The following is a 12,047-nucleotide window of genomic DNA, read 5'->3' on the forward strand; positions in this document are numbered from 1 at the left end:
GAATTTGAAAACAATGTAGAAATTTGTTTTTATTCTGAATTAGTAATTATGATTTGTTTTTTTTTTTTGTCTTTGTCCTCTCATTTTGCAGCAGTCCAGTGAGCACCAAAAGCTGAGCGAAGTCTGATACATGTTGGTAGGTTTGGTAATGAATTAAAATGTTTCATTCTTTAGTTTCTGATATGATGAGAACAAATTTGGTCAGCTTCTTTTTATATATCTACAGGCCGAACAAACAAGATTGCTTGATTAATTTGTATTTGAGTCTTTGTGCTTCTTATGGTCTTTAATTTCCCTTAATGATTTCAAACCCAATCTTTTCCCTTATGTACGTCAAATCATCCAAAGATTTGTATTTGAGTCTTTGTGCTTCTTATGGTCTTTAATTTCCTATCATTAGAATATATGTGCAAGTACACGACACCTGAAATATAGAAGGTTATATAAGACTTTTCTTTTTTGGTACTTTCTTGACTGCCAACAAATAGATGATATATTGAATGTGTGGTTTATGCAGCTCAGATGAAGATCGGAGAGACGTCGTTGAATGAGACTAGCTCCAAATCTCATCAGATTCTCTTACTGGTACTCACTTTATCTTCTTTCTTTTCCTTTTTATTTATTTATTTGAATTCTTCATTAAATCTCTTAAAAGTTTTTTTTGTTCATTTGCAGGCTTGATGAAAATGTAAACTGTAATATAAATCTTATCCTATATATTTGCAATAAAATGTTCATTAAATTATACCAAAATTTAAGGTAGATTTTTAACGCAAATCATTTGATTGCATGTCCTATAATTATGGTGTTAATTGATATAAAATTCTTTAATATAATTATGAGAATATTCTCATTAATTGAGATTTATTAAATAACAAATGAACTTGGTTACCAGATATGAATATAAATGTGATATTGAACGATTTAAAATGTATATTACGGGAGGAATAAATTCCTAAATTACTGGAAGTACAGAATAACTAAAAGTTGACCTATTTAAAATATACTACTAAACTAATACTTAGTTACCCTTTTTATTTAAAATATTTTATTTCTTAATTACTTATCCAATTAAATTTCAAAAATCCAAATCTTACTGTTTCCATAAATCTCGAAAATTAAATTAAACCAGATTAATTTTCTTAAATTTGTTAACAAACTTTTTAAAAAATCAAGGATATTTTAAAATTAATTCTAATATCCTAAAAAAAAAAATCCAATATCTTCCTTTTTATCAGGAATCTCACTTTCTAATCAAATTCAAATTTTTTAATTCGATTTCTGATTTGTACTAATCTAATAATCAAAAATCTTTGAATATAGATTAAAATTAATATAAAAAACGGAACTGTAGCAAATTCAAATTATTAACTTTAATAATTATAATTTATTATATTCAAAGATTTCTCCACAAGTTTAGCAATAGATAAAATCAAAATTAAATGTATTTGATTCATAATAAATGTTACTACCATTAGCGGCTATATTAACAAAATCATTCCTTAAATTTAGTTACCAAAATCCAAAAATCTATGCATAAGGAAAGAAGGAACAAAATCAATTCCATCATAAATGTTGCGCATCTTCAACGGCTATCAACTAATAAATCTCTTAAAATAGTTACCAGAACTGCATAGAAACTAATTTGGAAAATACATAATTATCATATAAAATAAGGCAAATAATGGAAAAAATCACATCACTTCATATACTTAAGTTTTATTATATGGTATATTCTTTATTTATATTGTACTTAAACATCCAAAACCCTACTATTAATTGAAAGTCGCTTATAAAATAAATTACAAAGGTTATCATGCTATTAATGTTTATCAAAGATTTGAAAGAAAAAAAACAATATTATAAATAAATGAGAATAAGGTGGCTGGATGGCTTCAATTATTGGGATTGTCATCTGGTGGCTGTTCCGGCGAATAAGGTGTGGATTGCTATCGCGAATAGTGTCATGAGGAATGGTAGATTTCAGTCATATTTAGCATTTGTGGGGGGCCATCTTGGCTTCATGATCAAGTGCAGACTGAGGAATAATAATGTTACTGTTTATTGTTGTTCTTGGTTAATTTCGGTTCTCAAACTATTTTTGGTTCTATCAGATAAAATTAAAAAAAAAAAAAAAAAACTATGACAAATAAATCTCTTATTATTCCACCATCAGCAGTCCATGACAATCAACTCATTTTATGATTCATCATCATTGTCTTTGTTGAATGCCAATATGCAATAAATTACATTTGATGAGAAATCATTATTGTGAACACCTAATAAAGAAAAATATTTTTTTTGTGTGTCATTAAACAGAAAACATAGAAAACTAAAAAATTTGATGTACATTATGTAAATGAAATTATGACTAAGTCCGGGCTATTTATGGTATTACAATGAGAAATAGTGGATGTGCAACAAAAACGGATAATTTTTATAACTAAAAAATAGCACTTAAACGATTTAAAAAAAAATCACTATATAACATATAAAGAACTAATATTAGATGGGTATATTGAGAATTTTGGACATTTTAAAAATATTTTGCGAGGTTTTGAGAAATATCCACTAACTATATAAATTAAATATTCAAACGGAGACTTTATATATTTGGTGAAGTAATTCTCCACTTTGGAACGGGTACTTTCAGAATTTTAGTATTTAAAAAAAACAGATAGATAGTTTGTTAAAATTGTAATTCCTTTTTGATAATTTCAAATAAGTAAATAAAAATTAAATATTCAAAAATAATTTGGTATCCGTCTATATTTTTTACCCACTCTCTATTAAAAATATTGCCTAACAAGTAATTATTTAAAAGAGAACGATCATAAGCGTGACATCCCGGTTTGCGGAGAGGTTTACGCCATCCATGTCACGAAAGTGCAAAGCGCAGTTATTTTTTTGGTGAAGGGTCTTGAGAGGACTTCAAAGTTAATTATGTTTGAGCTGGAGTAGTTTTTGGATGGGTGACGTTCCGGGAAGTGATTGTCGAAACTGTGCGAGTGGAGACAAAACACAAAGAAAGATTATGTGGTGATTTTTAGGGATGGTAAACAAATCTTTAAAGCCTCCCAGACGTAGCAAATCGGTCGTCGGATATTAATAAGCCCACGGATAGGGAGTGGACATGGGTCCACTAAACAAGGTGAGTCTATGGGCTGGGAGTGGACATGGGCCCACTAAGCTTGATGAAGATCAAAGCATTATAGTAAGACAGCAAAATTCTGATAGATATAGGACAAAAGGGGATGGAGCAGAACATGATAAAACGGGATGAGAAGGGACGTGTTTTCCATTCCAAAGTAGATACGTTTATGTTACATACGTGTAATAATCCAAATTAAAACCAAACTGAAATCCGATTTTACGGATTTCATACTAATAATATACAAATACTTACATTATATATTTAAAATTATATAATTATATGAAAATATTTTGCCCGTGCTACGGCACGGATTACTACCTAGTACTATAAAATTTTAAAACAAGAAGTTATTAAAAAAATATTTGATCCGCAGTGTACCGCGGGTTCAACCTACTGTACAGTGTACAGTGATAGGAACAAGTGAAATTTGGATCTAACGTGTGGCCCAATCATGAAACTATGACAGACCAAAACCTTAGTGGGCCGAAATACCAGCCCATTAAAAATAGGATCAATAATTGGGGATGAGAGTTACGGACACGTAACTTTTACAGAGCAGGGATGGCTTTTTGTACTTTATGAAACTTTAACCTTTTTTTTCTTCTTTTTAGCAATGACTCTTTATAGTTATAGTATTTAGTATTACACGGCTCTATGTAAATCTTTCCAAATAATAACCCCGACAAATAGTATACAGTATGATATGCAAAGAATTATGTGTTTGGTCCTAGACACAAAAATGTTAGAATCTAGTTTGGTTGGTGAATGAATCATCTCATACTACAAGTCTACAACAAATAGAACAAAAAAATATATTAATCGTTCCAAAGCCGTAAATAGAGATGAGTATGTCAAAAATGTATTCATTGATTACGACAAAAACAGACAACAATGTAATCTTGCCTGAGGTTGATCATATGATGCATGATGCATGATGCATTCACGACATATAGTAGTTAACTGAATACACAACATATGCCAGAAATGGGAAAAGTTAAAATACATATATCATCTATATTAAGCAACTTTATAGAACCACGTGAAGGAATCTAATGTGTGTGGTGGACCCTGACGGCACGTACGTAGACTTACCATCGAGTCAAAAAAAGATAGCAAACGGCGCCTAAAAGGATTGAGCCGTGGTTCCCGTAATTATATCGACTTAACCGAGGGTAAAATAGGTAAATCAAATACACTGACGTCACACGTGCGAGTCAGAACATAGCACAATTGGCACACCACTGCAACCAAGTGGGTCAAGCTCAAGCTCAAGCTCAAGCTCAAGCTCAAGCTCAAGCTCAGCTCAAAGAGCTTGCTTCAGGTTTGTTTTGTGAACCAAAGAAGACCCAAAAAGAAAAAATCAAAACTTTACCGGAGATGACGACGGAGTAAGCTTTGTTGTCTATGGAAGCTTTACCTCTAGGTTTCAGATTTAGACCAACGGATGAAGAACTCATCAATCATTACCTACGGCTAAAAATTAACGGTCGTGATTCAGAGGTTAGAGTCATCCCTGAGATCGATGTTTGCAAGTGGGAGCCATGGGACTTACCTGGTTAGTTCTCTCTTGTTCTTCTTCATGATTTCATCTTCTTTATGGTAGAGAAGAACACAAAGAAACAGAGTTTACAGATGTTGAGAATTGCAAAAGGTTGAAGCTTTTTGTGAAAATTTTGGATTTGTTTTGAGAGTGATGATGTTAAGGGTTTTGTTTGATTGTTTTTTAGGGCTTTCGGTGATAAAGACAGATGATCAAGAATGGTTCTTTTTTTGTCCTCGTGATCGGAAGTATCCGAGTGGTCATCGTTCTAATAGAGCTACTGACATTGGTTACTGGAAAGCTACTGGGAAAGATAGAACTATTAAGTCTAAGAAGGTGATCATTGGTATGAAGAAGACTCTTGTCTTTTATCGTGGTCGAGCTCCTAGAGGAGGGCGCACTAATTGGATTATGCATGAGTATCGTGCTACTGATAAGGAACTTGATGGCACTGCACCTGGCCAGGTCTGTTTATTCTCTTTTTCTCATTCTATTTAAGGTCAATTCTAGCTCCCTGTCTGCTTCATATAGTAAGAGTTTGTTTATTGGAATGGCCATAAGCGAGTTGATGTTGTTTAGTTTTAGTACTATTACTCTTGGATGAACGTTTTTGTCTTTGACGGTGACCTTTTGGCTTGTTGATATTTGTTTTGTACAACTCTTTGGCTTGCTTATATTGTTCTGTTTTGGGTGTGTGTGTTTGGAACAGAATCCGTATGTTTTGTGTCGCTTGTTCCACAAGCCTAATGATAGTTGTGATACTGCAAACTGTGACGAAATAGAGAATGTTAATACAACACCTACCACTACCAGATGCTCTCCTGATGATACATCTTCTGAAATGGTTCAAGAAACAGCTGCGTCTTGTGTACATGCTTTAAATAGATCGGATGACACTGAGAGGTGTTTAAACGAAAAGAATAATGATGTGAAACCTGATGTTTCAGTGATAAACAATACTTCTATCAATCGCCCTGAATCATCTCGCGCCAAAGACCGTGTTTTGGGGAAAACCATAGTAGAGGTATTACATATTTTTCGGTTATGATTTATCTGTTTGCACTAAGTGTGCCATTCTGTTTCACAATTTGTTTCATCAGGTCTCATCATAAACCAGTTTGTGTTTTCCTGTGATATAGGAAACTCCACTTGCAAGGTTCAATTCAACTCATTATGGACCCATCTTTACTCAAATGGATGAAAGAGCGTATCATCCAGCTCAGTCAAGCATCGATTTTGCTTCATCACATATGGATTCGATGTATACTGGCGATTTTGGCAACTTCGATTATGGACTACATTTTCAGGATGGTGCCGCTATACAAGATGCATCCTTAGCAGATGTCTTGGATGATGTATTTCATAACAATAATGATTCCTCTACTGAAAGGAAAGACTTTGTACTTCCAAATATGATGCATTGGCCTGGAAATACAAGACTGTTGCCTACTGAGTACCCGTTTCGCAAAGACGCTGTTGCTTTTCTTGATGGGAGTGCTGAAGTCGCCGGCTCACAGGTAACCACAATGTTCATAAACGCTAAAGCAACTCACATATAAGATGATGTTGATCTGGGACTGACCATTAGTGTTTCTTCTTGTACAGCAGTTTGTACCTGATAATGTAGCTCCCAGATGGGTCAGTGAACACCTTGTTGATAGCAAGGAGGTAGTAGAGATCCAATCTTCATCCGGCTCCTCTCGTACCTTGACGCCACTTCATAGCAATGTTTTAGGGCAGTATGCTTCAGCTTCTTATGCATCTATCGATCCCTTTAACTATAATGTCAATCATCCTGAGCAGTCATCCTTCGAGCAATCATCTTTTGAACAAAACTCTGTTGACCGCAAGATTAGTCCCAGTGACATTTCGGGGTTCAAGGCTAGGTCTCGGGAGATTCAGACGAATGAGGACTTTGTTGTGGAACAAGGCACTGCTCCTAGAAGAATTCGGCTGCAAATAGAACAGCCATTGGCGCTAGTTAACCACAGGAAAGAGAGAGATGCAGACAGCTATGAAGAGGATGAAGTACAATCTGCAATGTCCAAGGTAAGGGATTCAGTTGTCTGGCTAGTATTGAGATCCACTTTGAATGACCTTCTCAAATGACCATTGATGAATATGCAGGTCGTAGAGGTAAATGAAAGATGCTTCCTTAACAGAGATAAGACAAGAGTAAGAGGGCCTGATCATAGTCTGTCGGAATCAGCTGAGTTAAGGACTCAGGGGACTGCTCAGAGAAGAATCCGCCTGCAGACGAGATTACGGAAGCCTCCCACAACATCAAACAACACAAGAAGACACTCAAACCGCAGTGAAGAAGAAGCAAGCCATAGAAAGGTAAGATGTTTCTGTAAGCAAGTCATCTAATAACATTTTGACATAAATGAAAGAAAAAACCATTAACAAGCTCGATTCAAACAATGCGAGATGCAGGAAAAGGAAGATGTGTCATCATCATCATCATCATGGCAGAAACAAAATAAGATAATGAAGAAGAGCTTGGTGCAGTATAGTAGTATGGTGATAATAATGGCAGTGATAGTCGTCGTTTTAGTAGGAGTATGGAAAGAGTCAAGAGATGCCCAATGTAGCTTCTTGTTTCATCAATTGGATTCCTTGAAAGGCATGTTTACTTGATGAATATATATAGCGACATTCTCCATGTCTCTTTTTTTTTTTGTTTTTTTTTTTTTGTATAATTAATCGTGTTTAGTGTTTTTTTTATTTATTTTGTAGTGTTGAGTGATGAAGCCTAATTCTCTAGAATTATTAACAAAGTAGTCCTTCTCTTTTTGATATTTGCAGTTCAAAACTATTACTTGTGTGTGTGTTGTGTCTCTCGCAATATATTACTATTAGATTTTTTATTCCATAGTCAGTCCAAGTTTCAAGAAAACTTTGTTTAACTTGAACCATATATTACTATTAGATTTTTTATTCCTCTTTTTCACAAAGATGATTGATATTTTGGAATATATTTTTGTCCCACAAAGATTGATGTTTTGCAAACTTTAAGAAGTAATTATTTAAAATATTAAAATTTTTGAATTGCTATTGGTTTATATTTTCTCTCTCTACCAAAAAGTAATTATAAATTAATTAACAAATAAAAACTAAAAATTTTCTTAATATGTGTGAAAGTCTCAAAACATCAATCTTCATAAAACAGAGGGAGTATTATCCATGCATGACTATTTAGACCTACTCTTATGACACGTAACCAAATAGACTGACCTACCGGAGTATATAAAAATCCAAACAATATACCAAACTTTGGTTATAGATAATCCAAAATTCCACAAATACTAACAAACACATAAAAGTTACTAAAACCAGAGTCTTAATTTTTATAGTTCCAAAAACTTTATTAACAGTTTCACACATAAACCGTTCCACAGATTCTGATACCTTCCTGATTTTGAACCCAAAAAATGTAACGCTCAACATTATCTTTTTTTTAAAAGACATACTAAAATCAGCATATACATATAATTTTTTTTAATGTCGTTAGTCGTTACATTCAAGGGATGAAAGTTGTTTTTTTTTTTGTTATAATTAAATGACGACGACAAAAGGAAAGAAGAAGATAAAGATGGAAGGGGGATAGTCGGATAGACATCACCCGGTTTGGGAAGTGGGGTCCTGCGTGATAAAGAAGAGTGGTGAGGTTTCATATATCCGAATACAATGTGCGTTACCCCTAATACTTTCGCAACACTTGTGTCTTTTTTATTTGTCCTTCAAAACTACGCACATTTCTATATTAATTTTTCAATTAAAAAATCGAAATTTAGTTGTACTACTAACTAAATAATTCATAAACAGATAAAACTACTCTGTCTATTTTCATAAACTGTGCTATTTTACGGTTTTATTGTTTAAATTCAGTAGTGTTTTTTTTTTCATTTAACTTTTTATTATTGAATAATTTATTTCTTTTTAAATTAATACTTTCTCATAATTCGTATAATTATTAAAAAAATATATTAAAAACTTAAATCAAAAGTTTGGTTTGCTATTCATTCGACATATGGAATGAAAAAAATAATTTTAATTAATTATATAGTTATTATTATCTAGTGAAAGTTAATTAATAAAGGAGAAATGTTGGGTAAAATAATTAAACAAAAGCATTTCTTTATTTTTATTTTATTTTGGTAGGAAAAGCATTTTTTTATTATTAAATGTGAGTAGTCAAATATAGAGCATTTAATTTAAAATTGACACCTTAAGAGAGTTAGCAAACCAAGACCAGAGAGACAGTAGAATACACCCCTAGATTTTAACTTCCTCTAGTCTTCTCTGACTATATATATTATATAACTTGATACCATCTGTAAAACAAGAAGAAACGCACACACAAGAAGAAACAAGAAGATTCGATTGAAGCTAAAGAGATTAATCAAGAAAAATGTTGCTAGTGACTGTTTTGGCTGAGATGATGAAAGAGTACACGGTGGTGCTCGCCGGAGTTTTGGAGCATCTCTTCTCTCAAGCACCTTTTCCTAGGAGATTCCGACTTCATATTTTATACTCTCTTCCTTTTCATAACTCTAGTTCCGCTCCTCTCACTCTTCTCCTTCCTTCTCCTCCTCCTCCTCCTCCTTATTATTCTCGTTCTTCTTCTACATAATAATGTTTTTTTTTTCTTTGACTCTATGAGCTTTCTGTGTAAATAAAGATCTTTTTTCTATATTAATGCATCCTTCTGTTTTAATTGGAACCACAAAACAAGTTACAGTGCTTTTTAATTTTGTTGAATTATTCTGAAACGTTTGAAGGGGTTTGATGGTGAACGTTATCAATTATCATTATCGTGGACTTGATCTTGGTCAAAGAATTGAGAAGAAGAATAAGAAGAGACTCTGTTTTGCCGACTTTATCTTCTTAGTAAAAATATTAGACGAGAGACACCATTTCATTTAGAAGGGTCTCAAAATGTCGAATTAGTAGTTGTCGTCTTTGTATAATCAAGAGATGTAACCAAAAAGAAAAAAAACAAAAAACTGCGTACTCGGTTCTATTGTCTATTATTTCCGATTGAGTTTATCTAATCATATCAATGTGGAGTTCTGGTACTTTTGGACCAGGGAAGCCTTCAATTCTTCTTGCCTTTTGTAGAAAAATTGTATCCGCCACTATTTGGTTGGAGAATGATTTACTCTTCTTTAGTTTTTTTGGACTTAATTGGTAGTTGTTTTTATTTTCTAGAAACTTAATTGGTAAGTTAGATTAAAAGTTTTTGTCTTTTGATGCTGAGATTTTCTTGAAGAATATTCGAAGTTTTATTAAATCATCTTTTCCGAAATAAGGGTCTCATTTTTTGGGATTATTCATATTTGTTTGAATAGTTTCATGTAAATATGCTTAATCCCTAAATAATATATGCAGCGGCTAATATATTTTCGCTTCTCCCAACTCGGCTAAGGGGGCGAAACAAGATATGAGACTGGAGAAAGTTTTAAACGTAAAAAAAGGTAAGCAAATCAACGTGGAGCCATCAAGAAACACTCGCCAATGTAGACAAGATCCTTGAGTGAAATTTTATCTGGTTTCTCATACTCGAAGGCCACCATGATTCTCTCCAAGAAAAACAACTTTTTCAGAGAATTATCAGACACTTTTTTTTTTTCTCTAAGAACCTCTATTTCTCGGCTATAAGCTAATATCAAATATCTTAGGCAATAAAGTTCCACTTTTCAGGTCAAGATGGTGGACGCTTTTGGTATTTCATGATAGTTGGAAGAAGAAAGGAAGGTTATGGAAGAACTGGCAGGCCTTTAGATGACTATACTTTTTATAAGTTCTACGGCTACTAGTCCTTATGAAAATGGTGCTGTGTTATTTAAGAATCTCTCATAACAGAGGCAAAAGCTTTAACCTATCAAACCAGTTGCAATGCTCATGATTGGAAATAAGTTATGAAGATTGCCTTGCTTTAGTAGCTGAATATAATGTACATGTTTGTATCGTATGTTTAGTTTGCTGTTTTGGTTATATGTAAAAGGAAACACTTCTATTATTTTTTTTAATTAGGTTTTGAACCCACGCGTAGCGTGGGTTTATTTGATATATTTTGATGAACTTATATATGATTGATAACCTTTGATGAAATATTATTTTATAAAAATTTTCATTAGTATTAAGGAAAAAAATAAATTTCAGATACACAAGTTTGAAAAATATAAAAATCAGTTGTGTTATAAAATCAAATCTGATAAAAAAAATCATGAATCTAACTCGACGTCCCGGTGAGACGGATCAAAATGGTGATCTCACATATCCTAAACTATTTCTTTGACCACCAGAAAAACGAAACAATTTTATAATCATGAATTTATCTCATTTTCATATTTAATTGATTGCTACCACCTATATTTTCATGTTTTTTATTCAATGTTTTCTTATTTTTCATATTCTTTCTTGTCATTTTCATTGTCAAATTTTATGGTAATTGTCATCGTTACTTTTACTGTCAGATTCTTCGTTATACTCTTCTTCTTCTTCTTTGTCAACTTCTTCACATTGTTCCACTGGAAAACCTTTTTTTAGACTACCACACAACTTATTAACCCATAAAACTCCAAGACCAAAATCATTTATTTTTTCATAAAATTTGTTCAGTTCATAAAGACCAAAATAGTCAACACATGCACCCAGTTATTAATAATTTCATCCATATACTTATTCGGTTTTAGATCCACACATATTGAAACTTCTCAAACCAAAATTCTTGTACATATTTCTTTTATTTATATAGATTTTACTTTTACTTTTTTTTTTCTAAAACATCTTAATAATATAGATTACTACTATATTTCCATAAATGTTAATTAGTTAAATATCTAATTCTTATTGGTTGTTTTAAATCCTATATGGACACCTTTAGGACTTTATAGCTTCAATTTTTTTTTAGTATAGATATAATATTTTAAAATTTCTATCGAGGATAAGTAATTGTAATATTTTAAAATATTCTGTGAAGTTTAAATATTTTTAATATTTGAACCTTTTAAAAGTTTCAATATTTATAATATTTGAAACTTTTAAATTTTATAAATTATAATTCTCTTAAAACCTTCTAAAAGCTAAGAAATTTTAAAAATTTATAAATTATAATATTTTGAAACCTTTCTAAAGCTAAGACTTTTAGAAATTTCAATATTTATAATATTTTAAACTTTTAAAAGGTTTTGAAATATAATATTTGAACTTTTTAAAAAGTTTCAATATTTATAATATTTTAAACTATTAAAATTTAAAAAATTATAATATTTAAAATCTTTTTTAAAAATTAAGAACTTTTAAAAGTTTCAATATCTATAATATTTAAAAATTTTAAATATTATA

The 12,047-nt window shown here is 31.7% G+C and overlaps 2 protein-coding genes and 1 long non-coding RNA gene across 3 annotated transcripts; all 3 read left to right on the forward strand.

Annotated features, from left to right (window-relative positions):
- Window positions 1-745, forward strand: LOC104757673. The gene is made up of 3 exons (XR_002036230.1): window positions 1-136; window positions 518-585; window positions 676-745. It is a non-coding gene; the product is annotated as an uncharacterized LOC104757673 (long non-coding RNA).
- Window positions 4,365-7,512, forward strand: LOC104757674 (NAC domain-containing protein 14-like). Its single transcript, XM_019238735.1, has 7 exons — window positions 4,365-4,709; window positions 4,882-5,159; window positions 5,404-5,718; window positions 5,834-6,211; window positions 6,300-6,743; window positions 6,822-7,034; window positions 7,131-7,512. Exons 1-7 carry the CDS (start codon window positions 4,559-4,561, stop codon window positions 7,332-7,334), a joined length of 1,983 nt encoding a protein of 660 aa, XP_019094280.1. The 5' UTR covers window positions 4,365-4,558; the 3' UTR covers window positions 7,335-7,512.
- LOC104757675 lies at window positions 8,903-9,547 on the forward strand. The gene has a single exon (XM_010480425.2). The coding sequence runs from the start codon at window positions 9,109-9,111 to the stop codon at window positions 9,328-9,330; it is 222 nt and encodes a 73-aa protein (XP_010478727.1). The 5' UTR covers window positions 8,903-9,108; the 3' UTR covers window positions 9,331-9,547.

Source organism: Camelina sativa, chromosome 17 (assembly GCF_000633955.1).
Source record: "Camelina sativa cultivar DH55 chromosome 17, Cs, whole genome shotgun sequence".
In the NCBI taxonomy this organism is placed as follows: domain Eukaryota; kingdom Viridiplantae; phylum Streptophyta; class Magnoliopsida; order Brassicales; family Brassicaceae; genus Camelina; species Camelina sativa.

Excerpts from the sequence above, each read along its gene's own strand:
- LOC104757674 (XM_019238735.1), top strand. The coding sequence starts at position 4,559 with ATGGAAGCTTTACCTCTAGGTTTCAGATTTAGACCAACGGATGAAGAA. Across the intron at positions 6,212-6,299 it reads CTGAAGTCGCCGGCTCACAG|CAGTTTGTACCTGATAATGT; the intron begins GTAACCACAATG and ends CTTCTTGTACAG. Across the intron at positions 7,035-7,130 it reads AAGAAGCAAGCCATAGAAAG|GAAAAGGAAGATGTGTCATC; the intron begins GTAAGATGTTTC and ends TGCGAGATGCAG.
- LOC104757675 (XM_010480425.2), top strand. The coding sequence starts at position 9,109 with ATGTTGCTAGTGACTGTTTTGGCTGAGATGATGAAAGAGTACACGGTG.